A 17,268-nucleotide genomic window follows, 5' to 3' on the forward strand; every position below is an offset into this window, starting at 1 on the left:
TTGCTCAGCATATCTGAGATCAGGCGTTCTTATGGTGTTATGGGCATAAACATATTCACTTCATTTAAAATGCTGGTCTGCTATTAGTTCGTGTCACCGCATCATTAAAATCCAGTAATTCTATTGGCTTAACTACCTCCTACAATGCCTTTCTCTTTCTTCATTCATGTGCTTCTTTAAGATTTTGCGAATCGGCGTCACAATACTTTACCTTTTGTATTGTATTTACTATGGGTCAGAGCCTTGGAGTGATGCCAAAGAAAGAAGCAAAAAACATGATAACCATGGAAACCAATCATGCGATTATCAAGAAATTCGAAGATGGACACCGAATTGCTGCATTGCTGTGACCAATAGATGATTGGGATAATTACTATAAAGTAAGGAAGCAATAAAATAGAATAAAAAAATCTTCTGAAGTAAGACCAATCTTTGCAAGTGGATTTTTTAAAATCTTTTCATCTATAATTCCCCGTTGTCCATTCTGTAACTCCACTGTATGAGCTTAAGTCACGTCACACTCAATATAAATCAGTTTTCATTTTTCTTTTACATCAGGGGCCTCAAACTTGCAGCCGCAGGCCATTTGCGGCCCCCGGAATGATGGTTTGAGGCCCCCGCCTTAATATGAAAATATAAAGTAAGTGCAGCCCATTTTCACTGAAGGATTTATTCTTGTATTAATTCTTATGTTTTGTGTAAAAAATGTACTCAATTTTATATCTGCTGAATTATTTTTGTATTTTATTATTACTGACTAATTTATATTTTTACTAATTCTGATCATGTTTATTTTTATATTTTTCGTCTAGGGGAAAAATAAATATTTGAGACATTGGAATATTTTCATCAGAAACATCCTTTTGGAAAACCCTAACTGGCCCCACCTCACCCAGACCCTAGCTTCGGCGGGCCCCCAAAAAGTTTATTTTGAGATTCCTGGTTTACATTTACCGTCAATTCCAGACTATAGAGCACACCTGATTGATTATAAGCCGCACCCACCACATTTTAAGAGGAAAACCGATTTTGTACTTACACAAGCCGCACCTGTATATAAGCCGCATGCGCCCACATTAAAAAATGTAACACAAACACAAAATTAACCCAAACCCGACTTTAAGTCCCGCAATTGAAACTAAATGTCCTTCATTAAAGTACACAGTCCAAATATCACAGCTGGGAAAATAAACGGAAAATGATACCGGTTCTTAAGGTTTGATGCAGACCTGCAGAGTCCGGGTCCTGTTGAAAGTAATCCAAGGAAAAAAGTGTATATTTAGGTAAGGTAAGGGTGGGAAAAATATATATCCACTATTGTCCGCCGCGTCTACAAACAGGTTCCTAGCCTTTACCCCACTTCCCGTCACCCTGCGTTTGTTTCCCCCCTTCTTTTTCATTCGCCCGTGCAAAATATATCAGAATAAGCGTCTAAAAAAATTACAAATAAATACATTACAAAAATATACAGTTGCAAATCCATATTATACATGGTTACACATATTTACAAAGAAAGACGGTAGACTGAGAGAGTTTTCAAAGCTTTAGTAATAATAATATAACTTTCATCCCAAACGGTGCCTGTGACAGGGCAGTTAATGGTAGCAACACACTAGCAACACGCTCGCAACACAGTAAACTGGTCTGTTAAAAAAACATACCGAACTTGTAAAAATCATGGTAAACCGTCCTCATCTTCCTCCTTAGAACTGAAGCCATCAAAGTCGTCTTCCTCAGTGTCGAAAAGAAACTTTGTCATATAGACGTCGTCCCACGCTCCCTTATTCCAAAACACGCTAGCAACACACTCGCAACGCAGTAAACGGGTTTAGTAAAAAAAACATACCGTACTTGTAAAAATCACGGTAAACCGTCCTCATCTTCCTCATGTTCTGCGTCATGTGCCTTTCTTTTTGCATTTTGCATGATGAGGGTATGTTTACGCTGATTTAATTTATGCACAAGCCAAGAAGTTGCAGTCTTCCTCGGCTCATATATTCCACCGGTCTAGATCTTACCTTTTGTACTCGAGCGCCAATGGCAGCCGTTAGAAAAATTACATAAATTGGCCGCATCACTGAATAAGCCGCAGGGTTGAAAGTTTGGGGAAAAAGTAGCGGCTTATAGTCCGGAGTTCTTATTGCGACCCCAACCTAAAAACAGAATAATGCTGTATCCCTGCATTCTGCTGTATAAAGTTTATTTCTCCTATTAGATTTATTAAATATAAAGTCTACACACTCATATTTAAAGACAATTTGAATAATGGAACATTACAATTTTCTAATAACTCAATTAAGATGAATACATTTTCAAAAGAAGAGCTCATTTTGACTTGGTTTGCAAAAGTGCTCACACCCGCCGACAACGAAGTCTGATCTAAGATACAAATATTCAATACGCATTTTAATTGGGAGTCTGTAATAATGTACCTTTAATAAACGCAAACAAAGTTCAAGTGTTTTGGTTTGGCTTTTCCTGAGATTAACTCCTCAAGCCACAATGTCTGCCATGACATATTTATGTTACTTTAGGGAGTTATAACGATAGAAATAATGATGTAACCACACGTAGGTGTTTGCGAGAAATCTTCATTACCTCCTCATTATCACTGTCACCGAGTTCACAACTGTTTTGGCTGTGCTTCCAAAAGTGTTCGACCTGCAAAATGAGCATCGTAGATTCAGTGCGACCAAATACTACAAATCTTCCTTAGTTAACTATTTATTATTATAGCATATTTCTAAATGTGTGTTTTCAATGAAAACTGCGTAAAAATTCTGAAAGAAGCCGGTAACCCGACAAACTCTACTAACTTTACTCAACTTCGTTCTCCTTCGACTCAACTTCAAAATACTGCATTTAGGACACAACGTCAGGGGAACCCGTGAATTTTTACCTTAATGCACTGTAACTTTGACTTGAGTCGCTTCTTAAATAGTAATTTTGAGCCCTCATTTTTGTGCGCTGGCTAGATTTTCTTGTGCGCTGAGAATGTGCGAGCTAAATCAAGTACAGTGGATCCTCGGTTCTCGACCATAATCCGTTTCAGAACCCTGTTCGAAAACCGATTTGTTCGATCACCGAAATCATTTTTCCCATTGAAAATAATGTATATCGTTTTAATCCGTTCCAACACCCTGAATGTTTACCTTGAATGTTTAACGTAAACATGAAGCTAACCCAGGCTAATCGTACGTTCGCATTAACGTAATCTTCCGTATGAAGGATTACGCTAACATGAACGTGTAAAAATAAAAAAATCAGGTCGTTTACAAGTCATTTAGCACCCGGGTCTCCACAACAAGTGGTGAGCGGTTCATTAGAAAGGGGGCTGCGTTCCAACACCCTGAATGTTTGGCTCCGTTCCAACACCCTGAATGTTTACCTTGAATGTTTAACGTAAACATAAAGCTAACCCAGGCTAATCGTACGTTCGCGTTATCGTAATCTTCCATACGAAAGATTACGCTAACATGAACGTGTAAAAATTTAAAAAAGAAGGCGCAGGTGGACGTGGGGAGAAGATCAGACACTCGCACACATCCTTCATATTTTGCTATTATTTCTTTCTTAAATGCAATATTTATACGCACTACTTTTCTTTTTTCTCCTGTAGCAACTTTGCTGCTTGCACTGACTTTCTTCGGAGGCATAATTAGGGGCTAAAACACTTCCTACACCTATATTAAAAGCGAAAGCAAAACGAAGCACGTCCGCACGCAATAACAGTTGGTCACGAAAAGAGCGATCTACACCCGTACGCCGCTCAGCATCGCACACTAGGCTACGCACTCACGCATTACTGGCGTTCGAACTCCGATTTTTTGATCGAACAGCGAAGCAAGAATTTCTTGAAATTTTTGGTCGGACTCCGATTTGTTCGAACTGAGAGGCGTTCGAAAAACGAGGTTCCACTGTAATGCTCATTTTTGTATTGACAAAGGTGATCGTTTCTTAGTGATTTATGGTGCATTAGTGCCATCAGCTGGACATTTGCAGTAACAACAGTTTTGGTGTGTGGTTCTTGTCTTCTGAAAAGTTATTAACGATTCGAATAAGGTGTTACGATCATAAAATGTGCACGAAATGAAAGAACACGGGGTCAGTCTATAGTTATTTAACTCATTATGTGCTGTTGCCAGCTATGAACGTCACGTGCATTGGTCCAATGCCACTGACGGCTATTGATGTCATTTGCAGTCACTGATGATCAGTGTTCCCTCTAAGCTGCGCGCGTGCGCAATTGCGCACTGTCACGAGACGTGGTGGCGTGGAAGGTGACCGGACCAGAACGGAGGCAGGAGGCATGAAGGGAGAACTCAAATGCGTTGACGATCCATAGGTTTTATTTAATAAAATAAAAGTCGCCCAATACTCCGAGGCAAAACAGAACAATACAGAGTTCCTCCGGCACGAACTCAACAGGACAAGGCATAACAGACCGGGATTGTGAATAATGAGTAATGAACCAGCACCCGCCAAACCTAAAATCCAGCCTTAAATAGCAGAACAGCAATCAGCTGATCTGCTTCAGCTTGAGTTCGGGGGCGTGGCATACTGGTCGTCATGGCGACCGTGACAGCGCACTGCTCGCACATTCTCAGCGCACAAGAAAATCTAGCCAGCGCACAAAAATGAGGGCTCAAAATGACTAATTAAGAAGCGACTCAAGTTAAAGTTACAGTGCATGAAGGTAAAAATACACGGGTTCCCCTGACATTGTGTCCTAAATGCGGTATTTTGAAGTCGAGTCGAAGGAAAACGAAGTTGAGTAAAGTTAGTAGAGTTTGTCGGGGAACCGGCTTCTTCAGCTCGGCTCACTAAAAGGAATCGGCTCTTCCGGGTCCTAAACGGCTCTTCGGTTTGTTTTTGCTTCTTTAATCCCAACATGACCAAATATTATGTAAAATTATGCACAGAATTACTTAAAGGAAGGGGGAAATAGAACAAAAAAGAAAAAAATACCAAAATGAAAAAGTAGTGAAAAGCTGAGAAAAAAAAGGAACAAAGGGAAGAGAAAAAAGAAGGAAAAAAGCCAGAAAAAAAGAAAAGAAAGAAATGTAGGAAAAAAGTAAATAGAGAACAAAAAGAAAAAAGTAACAGTTTGGAAAAAATAAAGACAATGAGATTTTTTTTAAAGGAATTTAAAAAAAGTAGAAAAAAAACACGGAAAAAGAAGAAAAAGTTTGTGTTGCATTCAAATAATTTCCAATGATATCAAGTGAATTTTGTTGCCAACATTGTACTTCCACTAAAAAATGTGATTAAATACAGTTGTGTATCGTGCAACCGACTAAATAAGCCCCCAAAACTGTTAATATTATGCAACAAAATATATCAGGAAATTAAAAGAAATGGATATCTTGTGAAATAATTGTAAGAACAACCTTTGCAATAGTCCATGAGTCAATTCATTCAAAAGAGAAAAATAATTTTGCATTGCCAGAAACTCAGCAAAATGTAACCTGATGTCAAGTTTTGGACATGTTTGATAATGGATTAGTTGCCACACTTGGGGTTGCTGTTGCTCACTGTTGTTTCGAGCGCTGCTCACCGACTTTGTGTGAACGCTCAGACCCGAGGAAAATTAGAGGGAACATTGCTGATAATTATCATAAACTAAGAAATCTCACCGTAAAAATAAGTATTATTAATCAATAAAAAGGTGAAAATTCCTCAGACAGAATTATTTGTTCTTGCCTAGATTTCAAGATTTTGAATATGCATTATTGTGGGTTTTATAATGTATACTGTATTTTGTCTTCACTGTTTTCTGCTTAAGGTCAGATGCAGATGCTAACGTCAGAAGGCAAGGATGCAAGTCTCTCACTCACGCTCAGTTTCTGGTGATGACTTTTTCACATTTTGGGGGATTTGTGCTTCCAACAAGAAGTTTCGAAGCCTGGGTTAAGGTTTCTATTAACAAGCTTTTGCTGGGATTTATAAACAGGGGTTATAGGCAGGGATTGAGATGCTGCAGCCCATCCCAGCAATCATCGGGCAGTGGGCAGGGGACACCCTGAACTGGTTGCCAGCCAATCGCAGGGCACAGAGGGACAGACAACTCGCTCGCTCATTCACACCTAGGGACAATTTGGACCGGCCAATCCACCTGAAATGCATGTCTTTGGAATGTGGGAGGAAACCGGAGTGCCCGGAGGAAACCCACGCAAGCACGGGGAGAACATACAAACTCCGCACAGGAAGTCCGGTAGCTGAATTTGAACCCACACAGGAGGTTCCCAAGACCTTAGAACTGTGCCGCACACGTGCTAACCACTGCGCTGCGTGCTGCCCCATTTGGTTTGTATTTATTTTTTTTAAAAAACCTAACCATGGATAAAAATGAGCTAGATACTTTTTTGGACATACTCAGAAATTTATGGCGGCTGGTATCGAATCATCCCACAGGCTGAATCCGCGTATGCTTGACATTCCTGCTATTTCACGTTAAGTAAACAGGTCGATTTCAAACAATCCATTGTTATATAACAATGGGATGCATAGGAAATGTATTTTCTCAGCTTGATCTTTGAAACGTGTGTGATGTATTTGTGTGCACGTTTTCCTTAGATGCGGTCCAAAGATAAGTGCATCTTTACCCTGAAGTGCTTCGATGACAGCGTCCATTACTTCAAAGTCTCGGGCAAAACGGAGCCCGAAGCGACAAGAAAAGTACATTTTGACGTTCTCACAATTTTGAACTTCCCGCAGCGTAGTCTTTGCCCTCCGCCGATCAATCGGCGGGCGGGGCCTTCCGACGGGGTCTTTCTTTCTAACGAATGGAAAAGTTGAGCTCCTGCCGATGCCTGACACAAATCACCGCGCATTTGGAAGGCCCGCTCGCCCATTTGCTGTGACATTTGTCTGAGGGGGAAAAAAAGTAAATGGCTACCTTGGATGTCATTCTTTGTGCCCGGTTATTTTAAGCACTTTGGATGTCCAAATTGTTTTGTTTAGATGTGTTTTTTCCCTCTGTCAGAACAAGCTGACAACTGAATAGATTTCATTACGTTCACAGATGAGTGGCCAGAATTGCAAAGTTAGAGTTTGGAATTAGGATATTGAGACAAGGTTAGAATTGAAGTGTTTTTTTTTTGAGTGAGTTGTGTTTCGAATTGAGATTCCAAACAAGAGCTTGAAGTTGAAATATAAGTGAGAGTTAACAAGACTCGATTAGGGATTTTAAACAGGATTATGGTTTTGATTAGACATTCGGGAAACTGTATTAGTAATCGGATCGGTTGTGGATAGGGTTTCAAATTAAGGTTCCAAACAAGGGCTTAAAGTTGAAACATAAGTTATAGTTTCCAAGACTCGGTTAGGGATTTTAAACAGGGTTATGTTTTTGATTAGAAATTTGTAAAACTGTAAAAATGAGGACAAGGGTTTTGAATGGGGTTTCAAATTAAAAAAAATTGTCAGGTTCAAAACAAAGTCCAGATGAAATAAAAGACTTTTGAGTTACAAACTTGTTTATTAAAGAAAAGCAAGCACATTGAAACAAGGGAAAATTGCGTTCTTGGATTGCGATGAAATAATCCCACAGGCTGAAGCGTGAGCCTCCTTTTTATATTGTTTCATAGATTTCTGATTGGAGGATAGAGTGAAACACGGGCACGTAAGCGCATTCTGATTGGTTTAGGCAGGAATCACATTTTCAAATGCAGTGTATAATGTTGGTCGCTGGATGGCGGGAGAGCATAATAAATGATATATCACAGCAATTTATTGTTTTCACATAGATATGAGTCTTGGGAAAATTACCAGTGACCTCAAATTGGCTATGGGAAAGTTATGTCCTTGGGTTTTGCCGAAAGGAGTTCCGTGCACCTGTTTGATAACAGATAGGGAGCTTCCAGCTCTGTAAAAAAAAAGGTCCTTTGGCCTGGGAAACCCACGCTCCCAACCCTGGAGGTGCTCGCTCCGGAGAACAACTCGAAAACGCAACTGCACAATTATTTAGTAAATATAAATGTATAAAAGTATTGAAATATAGTATAAAAGGCATACTTAGACCATAATTTCCCTTACAATTTTAAACAAGAGCTTGATGTTGAGCTATAAGTGAACCGGTTTGGGATTTTTATCAGGTTAATGGTTTTGATTCGAAATCGAGAAACTCTGATAGTAAGGGCAAGGGTTGAGAATGTGAATAGGGTTTCAAATTAAGATTCCAAACAAGAACTTAGAGTTAACATAGAAGTGGGCCTCGAGTAGAGATCTTAAACAAGGTTATGTTTTTGATTAGAAATTTTGATTAAAAGCAGGTCTCTTCTTATGTTCATCATTTTCATGCTAGACTTACAATTAAAATAACACACACTCGCTCACACTCACTCACACTCATACATACATACACACCCACACACACCATCCCCCATTTGTCCCAGATAATGTGTTCCGCCCCAAACATTTTTGCTAAAAGTATGATAAAAGCAAATAGGTCTGTTGGGGAAAAAAGCATAAGTGCTCTTTGAAATCAGTTGGACTTTGTTAACACATACGTCCATCCATCCATTATCTGCACCGCTTATCTTCAGTAGGGTCGCGGGGATGCTGGAGCCCATCCCAGCTGTCTCCGGGCAGTGGGCAGGGAACTCCCTGAACTGGTTGCCAGCCAGTCGCAGGGCTTAACACATACTTAATAGATAAAATGTTTCTTCATTTTCCTCATGTTGAGGTTTTTGAGTTTTTCCTTTCCCTCATGCAGGTTTTAGACCAGGGGATGGTGTAATAATAGTCTGTAATAATAGTCTGTGGTTTGCTATAACCTGTGCAGCCCTTTGAGACTCTTTGTGATTAAGGGCTATACAAATAAAAATGACTTGACTTGACTTCTACTTTCAACTTTTTAAAAGACGCCTCAAGAAAACTGTTACACTTCTAAATTGGGATCGTGTTGTAAATTAGTTTGTCCTTCACCAGAAGTTTTTCCAAATTGTTGACTTGCAGGCTTGGCTGGACGCTTTGGAAGCACACGCAAACTTCAGCACACACTACTGTTCTGCGGATCAGGACAGCCGAGAGGGTGAGGAGGATGACGATGAAGAGGAGGACTTCTCACTGGGCCGGGTAGCCGATGCCCTGCAGGTGCCAAACCAACACAAACAAACAACAATCAAACCGCCAATTAGAGTCATTAGACGGACCCAATGCGGCGCAGGGATCACGCTGTGCAAAGACCCCCGCTCACTACCCAGCTCGTGATTGGCTTTTTTTTTCTGGTCATGGCTTCAAGGACTTGATGGGGGGATCTCAAAATACACTTTTAGGTTAACAGTAGGCTTGGAAAGTAAGGTTTCAAGGCAGGCATTGAGTTTAAGTTATCTGGTGACAAATTAGGGTTTCAAGCAACAGTCTACACTGTGAAAGGAATTGAGGTTTTTTAAAAGGGATTTTCATAATCACTTTTCTTCAGACGGGGCGGTGGCTCAGGAGGTAGAGCGCTCGTCTTGGGATCAACAGATTGCAGTTCGAATCCCGTGTTACATGTCGAAGTGTCCTTGGGCAAGACAGTGAACCCCTAATGTCCCCTATAAGCAGGTTAGCGCCTTTCATGGCTGCAGGGCCGCTATTGGGAAATGTGAAGCACATTGTAAAGCACTTTGGGAAGTCTTCATTGACTTGAAAAGCGCTATATAAATGCATTTTCATTTCAGACCATTTGGGACACTCAATCCCTCCCTTACAATTGCAGGAAATTAATCCAGATATAATATTCGTTATGTAGTTTATGTAAAATGTCCGCTTGAGGTGGAATGGTATCTGCTGCAGATTTGACACTTTTAGTTTTCTTTTTTTTTTCATATGTCTTTTTACTTTTTGGGTTTGTTGCAACAAACATTACATCCATCATCACATTACCCTTCTCAGTGTTTCTTCATTTCCCTCATGATGGAATGAAATGAAATGATGAAATGATATGATCTGCATTTATATAGTGCTTTTCAAGTCAATGAAGACTTCCCAAAGCGCTTTACAATGTGCTTCACACTTACCCATTGACACACCAATAGCGGCCTTGCAGCCATGGAAGGCGCCACCCTGCTTATTGGGGGCATTAGGGATTCAGTGTCTTGCCCAAGGACACTTGGACATACAACACGGAGGAGCCTGGAATCGAACCTGCGATCTCTTGATCCCAAGACGAGCGCTCTACCTCCTGAGCTAATGCTAATGAGGTTTTTGAGTTTTTTCTTGCCCTCGTGTAGGTTTCAGTTCAATGAAATGGTGTCTATAGTCTAAAGCCCTTTGAGACATTGACATGACTTGACTTGACCTGACATTAAAAAATTAACAAATCTCCCAAAAATAAAAAAATAAAAGATAGGTTGAAGCCAAAAGCTTATAAGAGAGACCTTCTCATAGCTAACTTTGGGTGTTTATTTTTATCAAATATTTTAACTAGGTGTCATGTCTTATATTGTTATTTGTTAGTCAGATAAGAAGGTATAATGTGGTTTAAATGGACAGTGTGTAATATTTGACCACTATAGGTCACTGTATTGTGTAGTGCAACCGAAACTGAGTGCTACAAAGCATAAGTTAGATTAAAAACTACGGAGACACAAAGTAAACAATATGCTGCATTTTACTTTTTATTTTTCACCCATGGTTTTTGAGGTTTTTGGGTAGTCGTGGCAGCAAGATGACGAATGATTATGTCAGCTCCCTTTAGGTGAGTAACCATATTTTTTAAATAAATATACATTTCTCGACGTAAACGTATTTTAGAAAATACCCATTCATACCATGGTTCGTGTGGTTTTGATTATTATTCTAATCAATTAATTTTTTTAAAGAATAACATTGTTTTTACCACTTCGAGGCGCTAAATAATACACAATGTCCCTTTAAATGAAGATGTACATTTTACATTTTCTGAGGGTTTTTTCTGCATTCTTTTCATCCTTCTCCTTCTTACTCTTTTAACAACAATACAATCTGTGAAAATTGGGACTAATTGGCATTTTGACAAGTCAATTTATTAAATGGGATTGGACATGTTACAACTACCAGGGCCTGATGACACTCAGAATTAAGGTTTGAAGCCTCAGTTGGGGTTTCAATATATCCAACCCTAGTCTTAATGTACATTTTCAGTGTCTTTGCATTTCAAATTAGGGTTCGTAGCCATGGTCTGGGTTTTCAAGACAATTAGATTTCAGACTATGGTTTAAATTCAACCACGGGTAAATTGTAAAGTTGGGTTTTGAAGCTTTGATTTCAATTTGGATTGTTACTCTGCCTTTTTCTGTTGTTGATATTGGACACCCGCTAAGGAGATTGCATAGGATGCCAGTTCGTTATTTTCACAATGATGCACTGTTTATATCATTGTTACCATTGGCCAATATTGTTGCTGTGTCTTTGTTTTCCACACCCTTTATGGCTGCTTTTTCTGACCAAGGAGATTTAATTAAAATAAAGGGCTTTGTCATAATTGCCAAAGTGAAGACACCTGTGGCAATCGTTTGGCGCGCTGGAGCGCGCTCTCTGATTGGCTGTTGTTCTCTTCTTAGGCGGTCAGTGCCCAGAGAAGGACGTCAGACCGTACTTGTGTGTTCCTGTGTGTTTCGCCAGATTACCAAGTACCAAAGACTACTCTCCTGTTTTGATTCCTGCCTTTGGTTCCGACCTGTTTCTGCCCCGCGTTTACGATCCACTCTCCTGCCCTGGCCACCGACCTGCCCGCTAAGACGTATTGATTCTGCCTACCTGTCACGGAACTGCCGTTCCGTCCAACGCTGCTAGCGACCGACAACCATCGGCTTCCAAACCCAGCTCTGTCAGCTCAATCCAATAAAGATTCGTATAAAACGAACGCAATTGGGTCCGAGATTCCATTCTGGGTCGTGACAGGCTTGGAAGAAGAAAACAACGGAAACATCATCGGTATGGTCATGTCACAAGATCATCAGGAATGGCTAAAATAATTCTCCAGAGCACAGTCTAAAGGCGAAGGAGAAGAGGAAAACCGAAAAAGAACTGGGCTGACAACATTAGGGATGGACTAGTGCCAACTTTGCCACGACCCAAGAACAGTCCAGAGTCCGTCAACTGTGGATAAGGCTATCCAGAGGCTATCCGACAACCTAGGCGGTTAAGAGATCCTTGATCCGTGAACGGTTAAAGGGCATGGAGGAAGGCTACTAGAACTGATTTGTAATTTTGTGTCATGAGGCTTTTTTGTACAGTCATATCCTGATCTTCTATTCACTCCTTATTTTGAACGTCTACTAAACTATAAACTTATCAAACTTTCGGACTAGAATTACGGCTTGTAATATGTGTCCTAATTGAGGCACTTAAAGTATAATTACATTTTTCAAAGTAGCCTTGTTTGTTTATCTCCCTTTCCTGATGCAGGCAGCGCAGGATAGTCACGCTAAGATGGAGCAGGAAGTGGAATCCTTCCTGTTTGCCGTCAAGACTGACAGCCTGACACGAGGTAAAAACGACAACAATTTGAAGTCCCATTTATTTGAGATGTGAGCTGGCACGCTTCAGAGGAGTGCGGTTATAATCTGATGGAGATAGAGTGGCACTCAGACAAGAGAAAACCTCCGCCAAGGCTAAACAACAGCCATTAAACAGATGTACTTCTTATTATTCAATAATTTAGGAAAATAGATCAAGTTAAAGCTCACTTGGTGAAAGCAGGCTAACATTTTTATGGAGTTTTTTTTTTTTTGCCAAAGAAACTTTCTGATGACTGGAATAGCGACATCAGACAAGGCCTCACGAGATCCAGATTGTGATCCGCAACAAATTGTTTACTGTCAAGGAAACTGTCAGAATTATACATTTTCTTACAAATGTGTCTGGGTGGTGGGGGACAAATGAGTAGTTTTTGCATGTTTCACATGTATGAACAGGGTTACAAAAGGTACAAAAAAAACTAAATATGAATAAAATTATGACTCACAACACGTGGTAAGCTTTCTCTCCTGGCTTTGATCTCTTTGATCTCCGGCAAAACTAACATAAAATGTGACAGACACAAAATGAAAATAAATCCAAACAGCTTGCCGACATCATTTTTGTCGTTCCATGTATTCCGTTACTCCCCAAGCCTGCACAAAAATTAGTAATTTTATTCATATTTAGCGTCATGTCCAGCATGGTCGCCGTGGCGACCGGCTGGCCCAGCCCCCTGGGCACCGGCTGTAGCAGATCGCCTAATTTGCGTGTGTGCCTCTTAAGGGGGGTTTTGGGTATTGCCGGTTGCTGGTTCATTGTGTTTTCTGTTCTGCATTAATCTGTTCTGTCTGACTTGAGGAAACCTGTGTTTGCACGTTCTGAGTAAAAGCCTGTTTTGTGAGTATTTCTAGTCTGAGTTCCTGTTTTCCTGTAAGCCTGTTTTTGTTTGTCCCTGAGTGTTGGACAACTTTTATTTTGCTAAATAAAAGTAACTGGTCGTTACGTGATTGAGTTCATCCTCCCTGCCTCCTGCCTCCGATCTGGTCCGGTCCCGTGACGTTTAGTTTCTTTTGTCTTTTATTAGCATATTTGGTATTGGAGTAATCCAAAAGTAATTGAAAGTAATCAAGTTAAAGTAACCCTACCCAACCCTGTGTATGAAAACTGCCTTGGCATCAGTATGTAAATAAATAATGTTAGGGTTTAGTGAGTCTCAGGACAGGCTTAGTGTTTCAAAGATGGTTTTTCAGAAGAGGTTACAAAATGGGTTTTTTTTACAAGGGTTTGGGTTTAAAAGTTGGGTTTCAAAAATGGTGTCAAAACTAGGTTCAGAATGAGGGTTTTAAGACAATTGGGATTTCACAAATCTGGCACCAGAGTCAAACTGAGTTTGACATTTCTTGTAACATCTATTGCGACCTTTTATTTGGGCAGAGCACCAAAAATACTACAAGAACTAATTAACAAAGTAAAAAACGTATCCTCCGGAGTCCTCACAAATAAAATATAAAAATTCAGGTTTTCTTTGTGCTCAGTCCTTCAAATCAAGTTAATTGGTCAAGCCCAGGCTGTTCGGGCAGGATTATTTTAGGCCTGATCCTACTTCTACATTTCAAGCCCGCAATTATACCACTAGCTACTCCTTTACCATCTAAACCTCAAAGAAACTCTTGATTTAATCATTTTACTCAGTATATTTAGCAAAAATATGTATAGTACAATTGTTTTGAATTCATATAAAATAGGGATTGTCAAATCGAGTGTTCTAGGTTATGATTTTAGTTTGTGATTTCAGATGTTCAGATGTTTTTAAAATAGGCTGTTATCTAAAACCAGGGTTGTTTTGTTTGAAGTTGGGTTTCAAGACTAAGTAGTGTTTTTAATTTTGTGTTCAATCAAGTATAGGTTCACAAATAGTTTTTCAAGATAGGGATAGGTTTCAAATGATTAAAATATTTTATTAAAGGGACATTGTGTATTATTATTCAGACTCACTTAGTGGTAAAAGACTTCATTCATTTAAAAAAAACAGTAAGGATTTAAATAATAAGCTAAAATGTAAAACAAATATTTATTGATTGCAAAATTTGCATTTATTTTACATAAAGTGAGCTGATATAATTTTCAGCCATCTTGCTGCTACAAGTACCCAAAACCTTGCAAAAGTTCGGGCAGTAGTTTTTTTTTACTTTCTTGTGCCTTATAGCACATGTGTTTGGATACACTACACAATAAAGCGACATCTGGAGTTTAAATTATACATGCTGTTCCTTTCAGGTTCCAAATTCAGGTCCTCATTTCTTTTTTAATTCAATTTTGAGCCCTTTTCCAATGTCAGTGCTTTATTAATCCTTTACCTTTGGACAGATTTTCGGTCCTTCACAATGGAGACGCTTCAGGCAATTCAAGACCTGTCAAGAGAGACCTGTTCCTACCTGGACGTCTGCCTCGGACTGGTCTCCAAAAAGGAAGTGGTGAGTTATTTTTGCGACATTTTAAATTAAGTGTTATTAGCTATGTAATAACAAAAGAGCAATCGAGTAATTAATTACTTTTCTTTGACATCAATGGAAATGGATGTATTCAATTTAACAAATAATCTACACCACTACAGTTTTTTTCTGTATAAATCAAGCTCCAAACAGAACCCGTGATAGGCAAAATCTAAAAGTAAAAATGTCATGGTCGCCTTGGCGACCGGTCTGCCCCGCCCCCTGGGCACCAGCTGAAGCAGTTCAACTAATCGCGTGTCTGCTACTTAAGGCTGGGTTGTGGGTTTGGCGGGCGCTGGCTTATTACACATTCCCCGGTCTGTTATGCCTTGTCCTGTTTTAGTTTTAAAACATTTTCCGTCTGTTATGCCCTGTCCTGTTGAGTTCGTGCCGGAGGAACTATGTATTGTTCTGTTTTGTCCCGGAGTATTGGGCGACTTTTATTTTGTTAAATAAAACTTATGGATCGTCACGCAATTGAGTTCTCCCTTCCTGCCTCCTGCCTCCGTTCCGGTCTGGTCACCCCTTCCACTCCACCACGCCTCGTGACAGCCCCCTTCCACTCCACCTCGTGACAAAAAACCCTTTTTTTAATGATTATTATAGAATTCAATACTCTATTATACACTAAAGCTAAAAAAACAAACCGTTTTTACAGGCTCAAGCATTTGTCTAACAAATAAAAGTACTGTATAATCACATTTTATACAGTACAGTCAAATAATAATAAGCCGGGAGACTGTTTAGCCAATCTAAATACAGAACGCAAATTCCTTAAAGTAGCAAAATCTTGAAAAGTAAACAGCTTTATAGCGAGGGATTACTGTACAGTAGTGGTATGATCTTAAACCCAAGCCCGACCAGAGGATGGGCCTAAAATGTCAATCATTACGTTTGGGTTCAGGCTGGGCCAGGCTTCTCCTTAGCTTACTTTTTCTTTTAAATTGTCCACCTGTCTTTGTTCTTGTCATTATTTCTTTGTGTCACGCAGTGGAGTATCCGCGCAATGGAGGATCCGTGTGATGGATTCAATCCCCCTCTTGCAAAGAACAGAAACAAAGAACAGTGATGGGGGATTTTTTATCTTATTTTATGGTCTGAGAGAGAAAGAAACCCGTAACACATCATAGATAAAATTTGAGTTTTTTCGGGCTCGGTCACTCAAATCAAGTTAATAGATCGGACTCAGACTGGGTCGGGCTCTTTTGTTAGGCCTGATCTTACCTCTACATCTCAAGCTATAACATCCATCCATCCATCCATTATCTGCACCACTTATCCTCAGTAGGGTCGCGGGGGTGCTGGAGCCCATCCCAGCCATCTCTGGGCAGTGGGCAGTGGACACCCTGAACTGGTTGCCAGCCAGTTGCAGGGCACACAGGGACAGACAATTCGCTCGCACAGTCACACCTAGGGACAATTTGGACCGGCCAATTAACCTGACATGCATGTCTTTAGAATGTGGGAGGAAACCGTAGTGCCCGGAGGAAAGCCACGCAAGCACGGGGAGTACATGCAAACTCCACACAGGAGGTTCGAACTCATGACCTCACAACTGTGCCGCACATGCGCTAACCACTGCGCCGCCGTGAAGTAACAGCTTTTCTGTTCGGCCCGCGACCGAAGGTGTGGTTTGAGTTTTGACCCTCTGTCCAATTAAGTTTGTCACCACTGTGTTAGCATGAAGGTTGAGGCGACCGATGAAGTTGTTTATAGACACAACATGTAATCCTGGACCAAACCTTTACATACATTGTGTCAACACTTCTGTTGTTTTGCATTGTGTGTCAGTATTAGACTAGCTTTCTTTGGACAGAGAAGAAAGGTTATGTTTTTCAGCTTTACCCAATAAAGTGGTTCATCTCAGCTAAACCTCCAATTGTCAGAGCAGATCGGTCGCCATCTGCAGCGACAATGGTGCCATTCATGCCTGGCGCTTCGTTCCAGATTTTGCCGTGAAAAAAAAACTGGAATGAATTAGCATGCTCATTAAAGACCAGAAGAGGCGCCAGATCATCCAGCGCAAGCGCGCTCTGGGTTGTGACACTTTGGCCCGGGGCCTCCCCGGCTTAGCTGGAGCAAGCTGGAGCAAGCTTTTTCAAGCGAGACGTGCACTGGCATAAAGGGCGCGTGGTCCCGAGACCCCCTGCCTGAGAATAGCAGAGCGCTCCGAGATTTACCTGCGTATTCGCCATCTCGGCTCACGCTAGCCTGAGTGTGGATGAGCAGCGGTGCTTGCATTTAAAATCATCTCCAGAGAGCCTCTGACTCCAAACTTTCTTCTTGAAAGTGGACTGTGTCTCACCTTGTCATCATGGAAATATATATTACAAATATATTACATGGG

At 40.4% G+C, this 17,268-nt stretch overlaps 1 protein-coding gene across 5 annotated transcripts in view; it reads left to right on the forward strand.

Moving 5' to 3' along the window:
* Positions 1–17,268, forward strand: part of LOC148355622 (oxysterol-binding protein-related protein 1-like) — an 86,494-nt gene that overhangs the window by 23,621 nt on the left and 45,605 nt on the right. For 3 of the 5 annotated variants that reach the window (XM_088349200.1, XM_088349201.1, XM_088349202.1), the window contains 5 exons: positions 5,786–5,849; positions 6,577–6,678; positions 8,959–9,096; positions 12,376–12,457; positions 14,797–14,903. In XM_088349200.1, coding sequence (XP_088205326.1) covers positions 5,786–5,849; positions 6,577–6,678; positions 8,959–9,096; positions 12,376–12,457; positions 14,797–14,903 — 493 coding nt within the window. Of the gene's footprint in view, positions 1–572; positions 641–5,785; positions 5,850–6,576; positions 6,679–8,189; positions 9,097–12,375; positions 12,458–14,796; positions 14,904–17,268 lie in introns of those variants that run through there. The other 2 variants (XM_088349203.1, XM_088349204.1) reach the window with 2 other exon arrangements.

This window comes from Urocampus carinirostris, chromosome 12 (genome assembly GCF_059441175.1).
Source record: "Urocampus carinirostris isolate Australia breed hairy pipefish chromosome 12, RoL_Ucar_1.0, whole genome shotgun sequence".
NCBI lineage: Eukaryota > Metazoa > Chordata > Actinopteri > Syngnathiformes > Syngnathidae > Urocampus > Urocampus carinirostris.